This window comes from Pleuronectes platessa, chromosome 18 (genome assembly GCF_947347685.1).
Source record: "Pleuronectes platessa chromosome 18, fPlePla1.1, whole genome shotgun sequence".
Classification (NCBI taxonomy): Eukaryota; Metazoa; Chordata; class Actinopteri; order Pleuronectiformes; family Pleuronectidae; genus Pleuronectes; species Pleuronectes platessa.
The window spans coordinates 7,596,062-7,613,909 of record NC_070643.1 but is presented as its reverse complement, the minus strand read 5'-3'; the positions used below and the strand labels follow the sequence as shown (position 1 = coordinate 7,613,909).

At 42.4% G+C, this 17,848-nt stretch overlaps 2 protein-coding genes across 5 annotated transcripts in view; one reads left to right on the top strand and one right to left on the bottom strand.

Annotated features, from left to right (window-relative positions):
- LOC128461205 (growth factor receptor-bound protein 10) overlaps positions 1-11,962 on the top strand; it is a 45,737-nt gene extending 33,775 nt beyond the window's left edge. For all 3 annotated transcript variants that reach the window (XM_053446014.1, XM_053446016.1, XM_053446015.1), the window contains 10 exons: positions 115-189; positions 553-690; positions 1,162-1,272; positions 2,293-2,391; positions 2,562-2,639; positions 4,008-4,124; positions 4,926-4,992; positions 5,443-5,530; positions 5,953-6,046; positions 7,004-11,962. In XM_053446014.1, coding sequence (XP_053301989.1) covers positions 115-189; positions 553-690; positions 1,162-1,272; positions 2,293-2,391; positions 2,562-2,639; positions 4,008-4,124; positions 4,926-4,992; positions 5,443-5,530; positions 5,953-6,046; positions 7,004-7,150 — 1,014 coding nt within the window. In that variant the 3' untranslated portion in view covers positions 7,151-11,962. The remainder of the gene's footprint in view (positions 1-114; positions 190-552; positions 691-1,161; positions 1,273-2,292; positions 2,392-2,561; positions 2,640-4,007; positions 4,125-4,925; positions 4,993-5,442; positions 5,531-5,952; positions 6,047-7,003) is intronic.
- A 2,853-nt stretch (positions 11,963-14,815) lies between these two features.
- The window catches only part of LOC128461508 (triple functional domain protein), a 76,409-nt gene continuing 73,376 nt past the window's right edge, over positions 14,816-17,848 (bottom strand). For both annotated transcript variants that reach the window (XM_053446450.1, XM_053446451.1), the window contains exon 63: positions 14,816-17,486. In XM_053446450.1, the coding sequence (XP_053302425.1) occupies positions 16,929-17,486 (558 nt within the window). In that variant the 3' untranslated portion in view covers positions 14,816-16,928. The remainder of the gene's footprint in view (positions 17,487-17,848) is intronic.

Here is a 17,848-nt window from a genome sequence, read left to right as displayed (position 1 = left end):
TATTCTTAATAGAGACACACTTCCCCACTCTGCATATGCAAAAGTTATTCAGTGTACCCTCTCTCTCTTTCTCTCTCGCTCACTGTCGGCCTCTCTGTGTGCTTTTCCATCCAGAACTTTTTTCCAGAGCAGATGGTGGCTTGGTGTCAGGAGTCCGATGGCACAATCCCTCAGTCACAGCTCTTACAGGTGAGGCAATGACTAAGTGAAAAGACACACACTTGCACACCGTGCATCTATAACAGACTTGATTCATTACCTAACCCCAAGTCTTGTAATCCAAAAATGTACACACACACACACACACTTGTACTTCTCTCTTAGTGAGGACACCCATTGGATTAATGTATTCACTAGCCTTAACCTTAATCATCAAAACTAAATGCCTAATCTGGACGTACCTCATTATTCTACTGAGATATCTTGATATTATTGTTTTTAAAACCATGATTTAAAGACGGTAAAGGCATGAACAACACAAACATTTGATTTACATTCACTCCACCTGCAGCCATGTTCTCAATACATGCCGTTGTGTGTTTTCTTCAACAGAACTTTCTGAACTCCAGCAGCTGTCCAGAGATCCAGGGCTATCTGCACTTAAAGGAGCCTGGACGCAAGTCCTGGAAGAAGCTCTACATGTTCCTGCGACGCTCGGGGCTCTACTATTCTACTAAAGGAACATCCAAGGTGATAAATTACTGCTGCACTGATTCTGAACCTGGTGCAACACTGGACTATCACATATGCGTTGCATCAATGTTTGACAGTGGGCGTTCCCGATGAGTTCAACTTCCGTGAACTTGAATCCCCAATATGCGCTTCCCATTCGCATACTTGGGACACACAACATAGCCAAGCTCGCTTTCCATACAGAGCTAAAGATAAGTACACTTGAAATAAAATCCACAACCAGATGAACACACACCAGCTGACTGTCTCCGCTTGAATTAGTGATTTAATTGGCTAGCGCCTGCTCTTAAGTGTTTGAACACAATTTGATTGGCTCCTGCTCTGCTCAACTTCTGCCATACGCAGTGTGAGCAACTCAGCGCAGAACTACAACGTGTTCGTGTAGAAGAATAGTCTGTGATCAATTCCTTCCTGTTGTCGCTGCTAACCTCGGCCTCCTCCCTCCCACATCAATCTCTGACTGAACAGGAGCCCCGGCATCTGCAGCTGCTGTCAGACCTGGAAGACAGTAACATCTTCACCATCATCACAGGCAGAAAACTTCACAATGCCCCCACAGACTTCCAGTTCTGCATCAAGGTAACACACACAGACACACACACACACACACACTGCAATAGTCACAAGTCCTGTGAATTCCCAAATCCATCCTCATAGAAGAGGATGAGGGGTTGTTATCTGATATTTAGTAAAAATGGTAAAACCACCCATTGGGGTTCAAACACACACTCAGCACACGGTGTCACACTCCAGGAGTTATCTGTGGTGTGTCACCTGCTGATCTGGGATAAGCCCAGTGGGATAAGCTGGGATGGTACAGGGATTCGGCCTGCCTAACCCCCTCACCTCTATCTTACGCACACGCACACACACACACACACACACACACACACACACACACACAATGGATTGCATACAGGATTTTACTTTGCTACTGGGGGTGGCTTGATTGTTGCAATGGCGATATTAATCAATTTATCAGTAGGGGTTGCTTTTAAGGAGCAGTGTGTCTAATGGCCTTGTTACTGACGGAGGAGCAGGGAGAAAGTGTGAGCTGTGATGTTTGACTTGAATAGTCTTTGCTAGTTGGGGTGATATTCAGATTGTAATCATCATAATCATATGTAATCATATGTCAGTAACTTTGAGAAGAGGAGATGTGTAACCTTTTAACATGGAATGTATCGCGTGTCCAAATTGTACCAAGTTTGACACTGCACTTCCCTTGGCCCTTAACAATACACGTGCCAAGTGTGAAGTTAATAAAATGAAATTTTCTTGAGATACGTGATTCACATACAGACAGATGTCTGGAATTATTAGATAGGTTCCATAATTATTTACAGGAGTCATAAATAAAACTTCATTGGTGTTTTTTTGTAGTGGCTTGCCATCCTGTGTGTTTTATCTATGATGCATTCGACTGCATTGAATTTTGTATCACTGTATCAACCAGATGACAAATCTGCGATCCAAAAGATAACAGTGTGGCTTAGTAAAACTAAAATGCCAAAACAACACAACAGAGAGCTCACATATCACATGAGTGTCTGTGTCATTATTGTAACATCCCTCTGTGTGTGTGTGTGTGTTTGACAGCCCAGTAAAGGGAGGAGTGACTGTAAGGAGATGAAGATGCTGTGTGCAGAGGAGGAGCAGAGCAGGACCTGCTGGATGACGGCCTTCAGACTCCTCAAAGTACTTTCTTTACTTGTACTACTCCACAAGTCACACACACTGAAAAACGCTGCCAGTTGGCATCCGACCTAGCATTTACTTAATAAATTCACTTTTCCTGAAGTGTCCGCATGAATGAATTTGTCAGCACATGGAAGCGTGAGCTAATGTCGTCTCTCCTGCCTCCACAGTACGGGCTAGTTCTGTATCAGAGCTACAACATCCCCCAGCAGAGGAAGTCCGACCTACTGCCTTTCTCTGCGCCTGTGGTGAGGATCCACTCGCTGACATCACTCTCTTACACTCTAATGCCTCCACTCTGCCAAGACCAATCCACATTGATCCATTAATCAGCTGATGGTGGATCATTGGAAACCAGCTCAACAGAGATCATTTTTTGCATTTCGCGGAGGAAGGATTTGTTATAAACTGAAGTGAACTTCTGTTCAAATGGTGAATGAGGAAAGAGGTGCTCCAGCAAAATGCTTATGGTCAAGATTCAGGTCAGGCTGCTCATTTAAACAACAGCACTCTGTAACAAAAAGTACATCCCACACATAACATCTTATCCCAGAGGTTTTTACGAGGGTGAACATTTACATAACGCTCAGACATACGTTCGGCACATGCAGCAGAAACCCACATATTTGTATGCCGTTTTACACTAAGACTAATCACTCCACACCATGAGGTGTGGGGTGAAGTCTCATAAGCTCCTTTGGAAATAAAATAAGTGACAAATCTCCAGAAACCACGAACAGTTTGTACTTTTTAAACATTAGACTTTTGGAGGGAGTTTTGTTTAAGCTCTTAGGTTTATATAAGGGTACCCTACTGTTGGTCATTATGGTAAACACTCAACAATACTCATACCTGAAATAACTTATTTTATCATCAATTAATTGACATCTTTAAGATGATGTCTTTGAATATCTTGTTTTCTCCAACCAGCAGCACGACACATAAAGGATTCACAATGAAATATTGCATTTCTCTCAAAATGTTACACTAAATTCAATTACTATAACTTTAAGATTATAAAGACAAATCTTACTAAGCTTTCAGCATTCCCATAGAACCAGATTCGGTTCAAACAATCATAAGTAAATCATTTTATTTAAATACGATTTTTTTTATTAAATGGTGGGCGTTTGCTTTTGTGTAAAACAATATTGGACTGATAAGGAGTGAAAAAAAAAAGTCATGGTTATCATGTGCAATTCGGCCAACATCTAACTTGAAACAGGCCAAATTTAAGCGACCAGATTTTTTATGTTTAGGAAAATTTATCAACTTTGTGGCCCGGTGATTGTTTGGATTTGGTTGAGTTTATTTCCAGCCAGAGAGGGAGGGGTTTGAGTAATTAATGAAAAATAAACCTTGAATCATTTGAGCAGGAGACACCGAGAAGCAGGAGGGAACTGTTCTTTTCCTCAGTGCGATTCTCATTCTCATTCTGTGGATTGACTGAAGTGGGTCTGTGTGCAGACAGGATTTGTCATGCCCCACTGAGTGTGTCTGGCTTGTTTGACCTCTGAACCTTATCTACCCCCCCTTCACCACACTACTTTTGTACCCCTCCCCCTTCTCCCCACCCTCACCCTACCCTCCCACCCCTGCCACGTCTCCCCTCACAGCGGAGCGTGTCTGAGAACTCCTTGGTCGCCATGGACTTCTCTGGACGAACCGGCCGCGTCATCGACAACCCTGTCGAGGCCCAGAGTGCCGCCCTGGAGGAGGGACAGACCTGGAGGGTAAGGAGGAGGGGGGTGAAGCTTGGCCTATGGGATGGATGAACATGAATTTTGATGGATTAAAGCTACAAATGTGTCATGATGAACTAAGATATTAATGAATTTTCGTATAAATTCATTTCGGTGAAGGACCCTCACCACCGTACCTCCAACAATGAGGTTATGTTTTACCCCTGTCTCTTTGTTTGTTTGGAAGATTACGCAGTATTGTTTTTGGCGAAACTGAAAAGATGCGTTATGGGGAAGACCACATTAAATTCTGGCATAGATACGATCGGGGTTGGATCCAGGATTATTTCCATTTCCTTTACCTAGCAAGATATGGCAACTGATATCTATGAGTGTGGGAAGTCTGATGCGGCTTGATGGTATTTGATGGGCCTTGGCTGAGTTGGGCGCTCTGCTTTTACCAGATTTTGTGTCCTAAATTAAATACAACAACAAAATGGAGGGTTTTGGCTAAATTAGGTTTTACCAACATATTTGATCCCTGTTTTTTTCACTTTTGTCTTTAAATGTAAAATTTCATGGAAACAGTCTGCATGAGCTGTCTACCATTTTGAACTCATTTATATTTCCCTCCAGCCCTTTTCTTCGTAGACTTAAGTGAGCAGCAGCTCCACTTATCTGTTGCTGAGATCACAGCTCACAGAGCCAGAGCAGAACACAGCTGCTCCCTCTTTGTGGATTTACCATGCGCTGTAATAAAATATATGAACCTACAGATACCGAAATGTTAAGCTATTGTCAGGGATTCTGCTTTTACGTGATGTTATTTAAAATGTCAATTCTTCCTCACAGAAACGGAGCCAGCGTATGAATGTCCTGGGTAGTCCCAGCCCCCTGCACCCTTCCTCCCTGAGCACAGGTACTCTCATTTCTAACACTTACACCTAAGCTAGCAGGCATACCGCAGGTTATATAAACACTGATAAACCCTAACCCGAATTTGCCCGGTTCTGCTTGTGCGCTGCAAAAAAGCATCAAAAACTGAGCCACCCTCACCTACCCCTTTTACCAGATTAGTGCATTCAATTGGGTGTAACATTTCAATTACTGCTGATCGAAGTCGGAGCCGTTTAAAACCGGTCTCTACTGCAGAGTCACTTGATACAGGAGTGAATGCCGATTGTATCCATTCCCATTGCAGATAAAAAACAGATGTTTGTGGATGTAGGTGGGTTTTTTGACCAGAGGAAAAGAGGCTTTCACAACAACACACTGATTTTACAAACCCAGCAACACCACAATGACCAGTAAACTCTATTAGGCTGGTTGATGTACTGGTTCTGACTTTGGTGTTTGTCTGTGTGTTCAGTGATCCACAGGACACAGGTATGGTTTCATGGTCGCATCATGAGAGAGGAGGCCCACAGAATGATCATACATCAAGGCCAAGTAGACGGGTAAGAGAACGGCAATGTTGGGTTGGAAAAGGTTAAAAGGCTGATTCATGTTAATGTGAAATTGAACTGAAAGCTTCTGTAATTGTTCGAAAGTGACGATTATTTATACATACTATATGAATAAAAATGCTAAAAATTTGAGATTGAGCAGCTGCTGAGCAAAAAAAGCTTAGTTCTGTCAAATATGAGTCTAAATTCGTCTTTTGATGTCTCAGCAGCACATTTTACCTCCACCCTGTGGATTAAGATAAGGTTCTGTTAGAGTCACAATCGTGCTGCAGCGTATCATCAGTCATTTTAAATTCCATAGTCACTGAAATAGATTTGAGCAGTGTCATGTCCAGCGTTTCTTACTTTCATCAGCATTCCTTTCTCCCAACACTTGAAACACCTCTCACTCATGTCGTGTGTGTGTGTCTCAGGTTGTTCCTGTTACGGGACAGTCAGAGTAATCCCAAAGCATTCGTGCTCACCTTGTGCCACCACCAGAAGATCAAGCACTTCCAGATCCTACCGGTCAGTCACATGACACACTGCTGCGGGAAAGGTTTCACACTCGCTGGTAAAATCCACCGGAGTGAGGCCCAGAGGCAGATCACAGCACTGCAGTCTCCTTTTGTTAAACAGGACATTCAAATAAAAATGATGTTGGATTTCATGATCTACAGCGATCAGCTTTAGATGCTGGATCTCAAAGGTTTTCACCAGAGCTTTTTTAAGATATTGCAATGCGGTTTTCCTTCCTCATCAACATATCTGTCTGCATTTATTTTGTGAAATACAGAAATCAACAAGTTTTTTTTTTTAAATAAAGCCACGGAGATACTATTGGTTTAATTTGGAGATATTGTGTGATATCTGATTGATATGAGATTTCTAATACTGTTAAGACAAACTGCATCGGTGCAACAACTGCATTTGAACACTGGAAAATGTTTATGAAAATGTCAATAATAAGTCCGAAAAGAATAGACCCATTCTAGCATGTGTGTCTACAGCCAGGCTAGCACCTCTATGATAATTTACAGTATGTAAGTGTATTCAGGCACAGCATTGATAACAAATGTTTATCGTGGCCGGCTTCTATCGATAGCAGGCAGACATGTTCACGATGGTGCTAAAATGATGTTAGTTTTATAGTTATTTGTAATGCCAGATGAAAACTTAAATTATTCCTGGGTGGTTAATGGGTATCTGAACAATATTTTACTGCAATACATCTAATAGTATTTCAGTCAGAACCAATGTGGTGGACTGACCAACAGGCCTTCATCAACATACCTAGAGCCACACTAGCAGTATGGCATTAACAGTTCAGACAATAGGCTGTTGATGTGGTTTTTACATCTTCCCATTTGCTGCCACCTTTAATGTCACATGATCTTTGAGTAGCTCTTAGTGATAATCATGTTTGTGGTTCATTGTAATTGATGGCTAATTGTCCCCTCTCCTCCTTTTGGCTGTGGTCTGAAGTGTGAGGAGGACGGTCAGGTGTTCTTCAGCCTCGACGACAGCGCCACCAAGTTCACCGATCTGATCCACCTGGTGGAGTTCTACCAGCTCAACAGAGGAGTGCTGCCCTGCAAGCTCAAACACCCCTGCACCACTGTGGCCTTGTGACACTCCAGCCCCTCCCCCCTCACACAAACACCTCCACCCTTTTTTTGCACACCTATCTTCCCGAAACCCTGCCCCCCCCCCAAACAGCTGCCCCTCCCTCGCCAACACAATGAGGTCGAGGAGACAAAGAGAAGTTAATGTCAAGTTTTGGGGATGTGAACAATTTCCGTCGCTGGTTCAAGTTCGATGTGCCAGATGGGCCGTGCTTTTCTCTGCCTTGTCGCTGTTTGGATGTTTGAATGGGAACTGTTTGGACGGTCCAAGTGTCGCAGATTGTGGACCCGGCAGTCGCCCAGCTCCTGCGATTTTATCACAGAGACTTGTTTGTTTATGTCAATACAATGTTGACCATTGCGAGAGACCTTTCATTGTGAAAACACAGGACCGCTATGATCTGTTCAGCTACGGGTCTCTCAGATGGATCCCTCCTTTTAAAGTCCCCCAACCTTCCACCCCCATCCTCCAGGCCTGATAAGCTGTGGTTCCTGCCCACCCTCGCCCCCCTCACTACCGAGGCAGGCAGGAAACACCACCCTCTGACTTCCTCATCAATCATCAGGGATGGACAGGAACCTCTCTGGGTCTTATCAAACTCGATCCAAGAGTTTTCTCAACCTGTGCAGTCCAGTCTGGATAAGCTGACCCCCCGCCCCCCCACCCATAACTCGAGCAGGCTTGACACAGCGTCTCTGCTGTGTCTTACCCCAAGATCCCCCAAAGCCCTGGTGCAACCCCCGATCCCCGCCTCCACGCAAGCTCACACAAAAAGTCGGAGGAGAAAAGAGAAGTGGCTGAAGGCTAGATAAGCAGAGCAGTGGCGAGGGTTTGCTGAAAGGGCAGAGGAATGTTTATCAGGGAGGCTGTAACAAGCCTCTCTTGTAGAGTTGATTACTTGATGTCATTTTAATGCTGTTTAATTACTGTTGATTCAATGCAGAACTAGTTTTGCACTCCTGGGCGGACAGACGACAGCTGTTCTCTCTAGCTAAATGAAGCTGGCTGCTCTCCATTCGTCGTCCTCCTCTTCCTCCTCCACCCCGCCCTTCTGAATAGCATGCATGTAAATTTCCACCGGCTCAGATTGGATTACAGTGGCGTGGGAGCAAAGAGAGTCGTGGCTGATTATGCAGTGCCTTTCAGAAAGGTTTGGGAACATCTTGGACCTACGTGTGTCTTATACCGACATGACTACACCACGGCTGCACCGTTACAAGACTGTGAGGAGGAGGAGGAAGACTGTTCAATAGACTCCTGAAAAGTGTGTTCACCCTCCAGCTTCTACCATTTCAGTCAGCTTTTAAATAGAAGAGTTAAATCTGCTGTTGAATTTGTCTTTGAATGTCATTTTCTTTTCCTAAGTCTGTTCTGATCTCACTGCTTGCACATTTTAAATTCTCCTAATTTGACAATGATGAGTTGGAGCTGTCGGATTCTGACCACTGTTCCCTCACTCCAGAGAAGACAAATCAACAAAAGCACTCCCATGACTTTTTTTTGTGCTTGAATTGAACAAATGACTTGAAATGTGAACTCAGACGACCGGGTGTCCAGACAGGGTCGAATGAGCTTCACTCGCCTTAAGTGAAAATCGTGAACTTTGTATATGAAATGGAATCTGTATAAAAATGCACATACAGTAGCACATTTAAGACTTTAAGATTCAACAACATTCGGGAGTGTTAAAGGTTACGTTAAAGAAGAGGTTTCATATTCGTGGAAATGCTCTTTATCGGTTTCTTGCCAAGAGTTTAACAAGGGTATGGATACTACTCTAATGTCTGCACGCTAGAGAAGAAGCTACTGTCAGCAGGTGATAAAACCCACCTACCAGTTCCTCTAAAAACTCACAGGTTTACATATTGTTAAGCTTGTTAAATCTGTTTAAAAGCCTGTGTAAAAACAGGAATTTGTGGTTTTACTCAAGGCAATATAAGCTAACTAGCTGCTGACTGTAATTTCATACAGTATTTAGTGAACAGAGAGTGGCATTGACCCCATAATCAAACCCCCAACAAGAAATAATGAGTTACACTCATCTCAACGGGCCCTATTTTCCTGTCTGGTGCTGTGTTATTTCTGCAGATATTTGACAAAAAGTGTAACTTAGTTTTCCAGCAGATGCGTGGTCGTCTGGTGGTGTCAGAGGTTAAAGTTGCGTTGTGGTGTCAGTCCCTCTGAGGCAAACAGTTAGGAAATTTGTCTCTGAACAATCACACGGAGCAATCCTTTATGGGAGGGCAAGTCCTGCACTGTTATGAGGGATGATTCAATGTGGCCAGAAAATAAAGTGGCAACTAATTGGATTATCAGTAATTATTATTTGAAGCAAAATGACCAAAAAACTGCAATAAGTCCTCTTGCAAATAGGGATTTGCTGATCATAATGAGTATTTGAATATATTGAGTTCTAGGAAACTCTTTCAGAGAATTGACCATACAATTATCAAAGACTTTTTTTTAAATTTATCAACACTAAATAATTTCTTATTCTCAGCCCTTCCAGCTCTATCTAAAACAACATGGCCTCTGTCTGGTAGTTTTTGAAAAGCATTCTGGGAGAGGAAGTGATAGAGAGAAACTGTACGTCTTAAGCTAAAAAAGTTGGTCCTCTGCTGAACAAAAACTTCCATCTTAAAGCCAACATTCAGAGGATTTAAAAATGGCACTGAGTTGAGTTGGTTGAAAGCAGCCTGCAGGCATGAAACATGAACATCAGCAGAATGGGCTTATTTTTCTAGAAACAAATTACTGCGCTGTCAGAATAACCAGTTTCACATGCTACATCATCATGAAAGATCCTCAAGAGTGGTTAACGTCCTGTTGTCTGTTTCTGGCCTCTCCTGCTGTTGTGTTAGCAGCAGAATAAAAAGCTGCAGACATGTGACATAACAGCTACTTAGCCTCCTCCTCCACCCCTCCTGCTTTCACCTGCAACTGCCCTCCATCCTGTGCCAGATCCACAGTGAACAGGGTTAGCACGAGGCCGTCAGACTCCCTGCCAGGCGAACTAACCTCTCTAAGTACTGTCATTGACACGCAAGCCACTGCCACACGAGTCCACCAATCGCGTGACTTGACCAGAATCACTAGCTCTGCGCATCGCCAATCCGGCCTTTTGTAGTCAGCCAGGGCAGACTCTCTCCAGGGATTGGATAATGCTTGAACCCGCCCCCCTGTCCCACCTGTGTCCAGCCTGTAAGCTATGACCCTGTGGTGAATAAGTGCGTGCGTGCATGTGTGTGTACGTGTGGAAAGCCAGACTGTTGCATTCACTCATCAGGATTGCTAACTGCTGGTTATCAAACTTGCCTTTTTTTAAGAGACAGTAAGTGGAAGGTTGCTGATCAGTCGGGTTAGGACGTGGATTTAGAGGAGACAGGAGGTATCTGGAGGTATCCCAGCATGCCCGGTCCTCAGCTGAGGAGTCTTTCCTGTCTGTCAGAGAGGGATTCAAAACCACATCGCTAAGGGTCAGCTGGGGGGGAGGGGGGAGGGGGGGGGCAGACTCTGTCCTCTCCTCCCCGCTCCATTTTGAATCACTGTGCTACAATGCAATCCTATACACACGTAAAGTATACAAGTATATGACAATACCAGTGTACAGTATCATTTGTTTTCTAAGTATGTGAAGCTATGGAGAGGACGTAGATCTAACACTGTACCTAGGTCACAGATCACTATGTATGGGGCGTTATGCTTTTGCTCATAACGCCATGTAAAATGAAGAATGATATATTTTGTCCTTTTTTTCTTCTCCATTATTTGATGTTTGTGTATGGATATTATTGTGTTTTTTTTCTTTGGTTTGCCACAAAATGACCTTATATATATATATATATATATATATATAAAAAAAAGAATATACCACATTATATACAGTATTAAATTAAGCTGTTTGTTTTTTTAAGAGATCAAACTGGATTTTTGGCTTGTGTCAAATTCCTGCACATCAGTTGTCCATATAAGCTGACAGGCTGACAGAGTCCCCCACTCTGACAGCATCAAATGATGCCATTTTGTTTTCAGACTACGTCTTTTGATTATCCCCTCTCCGTCTGTCTGATTCTACTCATTTACTTCCAGGACAAAACTCCAGTAAATGATGGCAATCAACACACACACACGCACACGCACACACACAATAATGGGTTTTAATCGAGAGCACACACACCCACAACTAACCCATGGGGATATTCTTAGCAGCTTTTGTACAACTTTCCTCACAAGTAGTACAATTATAGGCAGTAGCTCAAGAGGAATGTGCATTTCAATATGTTCATGTACTCAGATTTTAAGGTGCATAACAAAGTTTTTTTTTTTTTTATTCTTCTTCTAAACTACGCATATTCTTGCAGCAGGTGCCTCTTGTTTCTGAATAGTAACAAGTCCTTAGTTTCCGTCCATCCACTCACTGTGTTCTTTTGCAGTCAGCTGTGAATGTGAAAGATAATCCTACTGGAACTAAATCCTTGTGTCAGGTCAACGTCACATACAGGTCCCATCGACCCAGCTGACTCACAGTTGAGGTGGAAGTGAAACTGACTCGGTTATGTTTTATTTTGGGGGGTTGGAGTCATCATAAGCTGAAGGCAAATAAATATTTCAGGGAAAGAAAAAAAAAGAGCAAGTGAACCGAATCTTCTTTTTTTTTTTTGGATTCTCAGATCCCCTACTGTGCTTTGCTTCATTCTGTCAGTACGGCTCCTGGATCTACATTGTATCCTGTTCAGGTATTTTTGTACAAATAAGGGACTGATATATTCTGTGTTTATTGGAAATTAGAATTAAAGACAACGTTGCTATAAACCAAAATAGGACTGCTGGTGTGTTATTGTGCCCTTTCCAAACACTCTCCTCAGAGGCTGTCACTCCTCAGTAAGAGCATTAGACCTTACGTGTGTCTACGTTACAACACAACACCTGCTGGTATTGGTTGCTAGACCACTGATAATAATGCTGCTGGTACTACTACTACTACTACTAATAATAATAATACGAATAATAATAAGTAAACATAGATCAAAATCAAATTAATTTTGATAATGCTAATAATAATAATAATGCTGATAATAATGCTGCTGGTACTACTACTACCACTACAACTACTACTACTGCTACTACTACTACTACTTCTAATAATAATAATAATAATAATAATAATAATAGAGTAAACATAAATAAATATAAAATTAGGTGTTATATTGATAATAATAATGTAAATCAAACACACCCTCGCTCGGAGGGGGGAGGGGGGGGGAGGAGGGAGCGGAGGATTTGAATCGTCACCGCGGCCTCACACCTGCAGCCTCCGTCCTGATGATGACCTCCTCCTCCTGCCGCCATGTTCGCTCCAGACAAACGTCTCAGCGTCGTGTGGTTTACGTTAGTTCGGCTCCTTTTTTCTTCCATCAGCCGCCCCTCACACTGGGAACACTGGGCGGTGCTGACGCGCTGCTTCGTGCTGTGTTTAGAGTTCACACAGGTCATATTTCCGCTGTTTGTCCCACACTGAACTGTGTCCGTCAGAACACAAACACCGTGTAGTTTACCTGCTGTCCTACACTGAACTGTGTCCGTCAGAACACAAACACCATCATTTAGTTTACCTGATGTCCTACACTGAACTGTGTAGGTCAGAATACAAACACCATCATGTCGTTTACCTGATGTCCTACACTGAACTGTGTCAGAGACACAATCACCCAAAAGTTGAAAGTTCCTTTCCCATTTCCCCTTCATTCAGGATCACGTGGTTCTCATGTGACCAAATCAGAATGTAAAATGTCAAATTTCAAAAGTGTGATGATGTGACACAGAAGGACCCTTTTCTCTTCCGCTGAAAAACACAGAGCAGTCTTTGATGAGTTGGACTGAAGTTCAACACCTTCAACCTAGGTTGTGTGTCATGTGTGAGAGAGAAAGTGTGTGATCGCTCCAGTGGGTGAAATGGTTATTGATGCTGATTAAGACAAACTGGAAATTGACTGAACTTGGACTGACGAAATCGAGTCCATTCTGTCACAGGTTAAAATATCTGGATGTGAAACTGCTGCCACGCACTCTGTCAACTTCTGTTTGTGATTAAATGTTTTTATTCCACTCAGAAACAGGAAATCCAACGTTGGAGGAGGTAGCTTCACGTCAAAGAGGTGAAATGAAAAGTAATTAAAATGAGAATCTGACTGGTTTCCTCTTCTGCATCAGAGAATACTTACTGAGGTTCACTTTATACAGGTCGGCAAGGAAGATTTAAGAGGCTGTGAGGATGAATAGGAAAATGTTGTGATGGACAAAGCAAGTGGGATGAGGATGATGTCATTATGATTCCACCTAACGGTCATCAGATAGAATTAAGTAATATTCATATAATTTTGGCGTCAGTTATCCTCTCGGAGGCCCGAAAATCTACTTCTCTTAATGCCAGCAAAGAGCCACTGGAGGGCGCTGCAGACCATATTTCTGACTAGAACTTCATGACATTGTTTTGATGTGACGTTGGTCAAGTAAAGCTAAAACATGTGCATCTCAAAAGAAATATATAACGAAAAAGTTGATTTTATTTTGTTCCGTAATATACTATAATAGACGAAACTTTAGTATAATGTAGATTCATTACAGGTAGAGTATAACTCAGGAAAATATACATCCAGTATCTCCAAATTTTCCAAAGATCATTCAAAAAAGGGCTAAAGGCAATTTATTTATTTATATCTTTTTTAAGATGCACCTGTAAATATTAGTTTCACTGCCACATGTTAAACGAGCGCACCCTAATGTAAGCCAACATTTCTATAAGGATATCCTTGGACAAGATACCAAACCCCTTATTGCCATCATGACAGCAGAAAACACAGCAGACAGTAGCAGAGTATGAATGTGTGTAGTTGTACTGTAAAGCACTGTGTACTGGTCAGGACGTTTCACAATTGAAAAATAGGAGTATAGGTGCCCTCTGGTGGACAAATATGTAGCTGCTCCATTATTGCTTCCCTATCTTTTCTTTAATTATCTGCAGGAATATGAACCAATCGTCAAATAAATGCTTAAATGACATCGTTTTTTTTATATGATAAGTCTTGTTTATATGATTCCATGCGATAATAGAAGATCAATATCAGGTCCACTGGAAGTCAAAGATATTTTTCAGACAGTATTTCCTAATGTAAAATCTCAGTGTAAGGATCAGGAAAGTTCACGTCTCGCAGAGGGGCTTCTCTCACTGCCAGACCCTAGATGTAAAGTCTTCATGTCAATTCATCATAGTTATTCGTTTTTTAACACTGTAAAATCTTGACTGCTATAGACCTTTAGAATCTTAACTGCTATAGACCTTTAATATCCAGTATCAATAATAAGTGTGAACGAGTTCAATCCACAGCTGAAGTGATCACTACCCGAAAAGAGCCAAAAATGATGAGCAAATCGAAAAGGTGCATGTGAAATTTACTACTTATTACTTAAAAAAAGTATTTTACTGAATCAAATGTTTATATTTACCAAGTGAGACTTGTTTAAAGACAATTTCTGGACTCAAAAATATATATATCAAGTATAAACGGTAATTACCTTAGAAACCTTGTCATTGACCCCACTGTCATCAATATTCAACACAAACAAGGAAATCATAAATGAGACTTGAGCAAACAAAGTGTCAAACGGCATACATGTGTTCATTATGTTTAATTTTCAAATAACTGATGGCAAAATGAGAATATTTACACGAGAAAATATGTATGAACTGTACAAAGAAATATACATGCAAAGATAAAAAACATAAAAACAAATAAACATGTAATTTATGAAACTAGAAACAAACAAATAACAAACATGTAATTCATGAAACTGAAACAAAACAAGACAAACGATGAAATAACAAAAAAAAAAAAAACAACTCTAAACTGAGGTATCCAGTCCAAGTTTCTTTGTTGCGAATTGTCTGTGCACGCCTTTAAAAATAAATAGGAAGGTAACAGAAGACTGTGACTTGTGTTCCTGGTAGAATCCATTTCAATGTGACACATCCTCACACCGGATTAAATTATAGTCTGGAAAAAAAATTGTACCATGGTAATAAACTAATCGCACTAAAATCCATCAGTTGATCACGGTTTTTAGTTTTAGTTTTTTATATTAAGAACAGAAAACGATGGAAGAAATATTTTAGAAAGAAGTATCTGTACATAAAGTTACAACACCATTTAGGAAATGATGCATTCAGCTCCTGCTCCGAATCACAAGAGTCGATGTTTCCTTTAGTTCCGCATCTGTCCTGCTCCTGTAAACAATCGTTTCACATGATCATCGATGACCTCACTCGAGCGACGCGTAATCACATTAAAACATGTTTTGCTAAGAACTATAAAGCTAGAGTAACTTTGGTGTACCAATACTACAGAGGCGTACAGTAGAAAACGTGTTGAATCCATTTTGATTAGCCCGTGATGAGTTTAGATGGTGACCTTTTGCCTGGAAGTCGTCACTCTCAAAGACCAAATAACCACAAACTACCAGCAGTGCTTGCAGTACCAAGTACATGCTTTTCTCTAGATTTATTACAGATACAACAGATGTCTTCATAAATAGTTGCATAAAATGTTAAAGCCGCAACATTGCACATGATAATCAAACATAACATACAACGAGTGCATTTACAGTAATTTGTCTTCCTCTGCCTCCACATTCACTCCCCATCTACCCGACGACCACCCCCGACGCTCGCTCACTGTGAATGTGAGTAGAAAGGAGGCAGACGTCTATTTACAACGTAAGGCTTAAACATCTCACATCCGCGCAACACAAGTTTGTTCTAGGGAAAAGCAAACAATGATGTCTAGTGTTTCTTCTCAGATTGGACAGTGCAGCATTGTTACTCGCAACATGGTCATCGTGGCATCTTAGATTAGGTACGTAATGTAAGCGCAGCCAATCGAAGATTTCTGATCGCATGTATAAATGTCTCCGTAAGGTCAACAAGCGCGCTCACCGTCTACAGAGTCCAAGTAGCGCAGCAGCTTTCAACTGACGAGCATTTTCTACAATTGATTTTTTTTTGTTAGTTTTTTTTGGAAACGTCGAGACGATACTTTTCCTTTCTATACATAGTTTCTATAAGAAAGGGCTGCTCCTAAAATGTCTTTGAGTTACAGTTTAGTGTAAAAGAGCAAAATCGCACCATGTCCGTGTCGCTCTCTCTCGACCCGAGGGAGGACCGTTTGCTCTCAGCGCTATCACTCGCTCTGTGGGCATCACTTTCTCCTGAAAGCTCTGCGGCTGTGCAGTGGGGGGGGCCAAGGCTCGATCAACTGGCTCCACTGATCAGCTTTAACTCTCGCAAAGGAAAATAAATTACCTCCATAAAGTTTTTCTGTTTTTTTTTTTTTTTTGATTTTTGTTCACTTTACTACAAAATCAGTTTTGAGTTGAATCCAGCAAGCAGCAGTAGACGAGGGGGATACATTAATTTACGTGGGAAGTGACAACTCTGTTCTCTAGGGCTCTGATTGGCTGGAGACCTCAACAGGTCTCAGATTAATTGAGAAGAGGACAACAGGACTTGAGTAAATCAACATTCTGTGAAACAGGATAAGATCAGCATTCATGGTTTCTCCTTCTTTTACATCGAGACAATCGAGATGCTCAGTCCCAAAGGAATCTGCAGCCCCTCTGCGGTCTCAGCGTTGGACAACAAGCGCAGGTGTGTCTGGTTTCTCCTGCTGTGGTCAAACTGGTGAGGCGCCGTGAGGGAGTGGGTTGACATTTGCGAATCCTTTCTCAGGCCTCACACTCGGGGCTGAAGGCGACTCTGGATGAAGCTCCTGACGCCTCCGATGGGCCGCGCGTCAGTCTGATGTTTCCTCCTGTCTATGAAGGAGATGAGGCGGGAGGTGTCCAGGCAGCTCTCGGCTCTAGCTCGGTCGTCAGCCAGACCAGCCTGCAGCCATGGCTCCTGTAGGCAGAGCCCGGCCGGACACCTCCTGCCGGGGTCGGTCCTCAGAAGCAGGCACACAAAGTCCCGGGCCGCCTGGCTGACGCCCTGGAAGTAATCCCTGGGGAAGCTGAAGTCCAGCCGGCAGATGTTCAGGCAGGTCTCCTCTGCACTCTCATCCAGGAAAGGGGAGGCACCGCTCAGCAGCACGTAGGTCACGACGCCCAGGCTCCACAGGTCAGAGGTCAGCGATACTGGCTCTGCAAGGACCAACTCCGGGGAGGCAAACTCAGGACTGCCCAGCAGGGGGTGGATATAGTTGGCACTGTTGAGCTGGACGGCATCACCGAAGTCTATGAGTTTGACCGTTGGCTGGCCGTTGGAGCTGTGAGTCACCAGCAAGTTCTCAGGCTGGAGGAGGAGCAGAGGAAAAGTCAGGCATCTCCATTTCATTGATTACTTGGGCTCAGTCAGGTTTCCAGTCTTTTAACATGAGTATTACTATTTTGTAGGTGCAACATAAGTCTAAAGTTTGACCCGTTATATTTAAAAGGGGAAAAAGCCTTTAATCGGCCAGATGACAACAAACCAAACATGTTGGCCTAGAGGATAAATCTAATGAAAGTAGTTCTGTGTTTTTGTGTTTATTTGCTTTTCAGCCAAGAATTAGACGGGAACATAGACATCACTCTGATATTTGTCAGTTAAATATGAGATGGTTTGATTAGAAATGCACAGATCTGGATCAGGGGGAGGATCCTGGATACATTTTT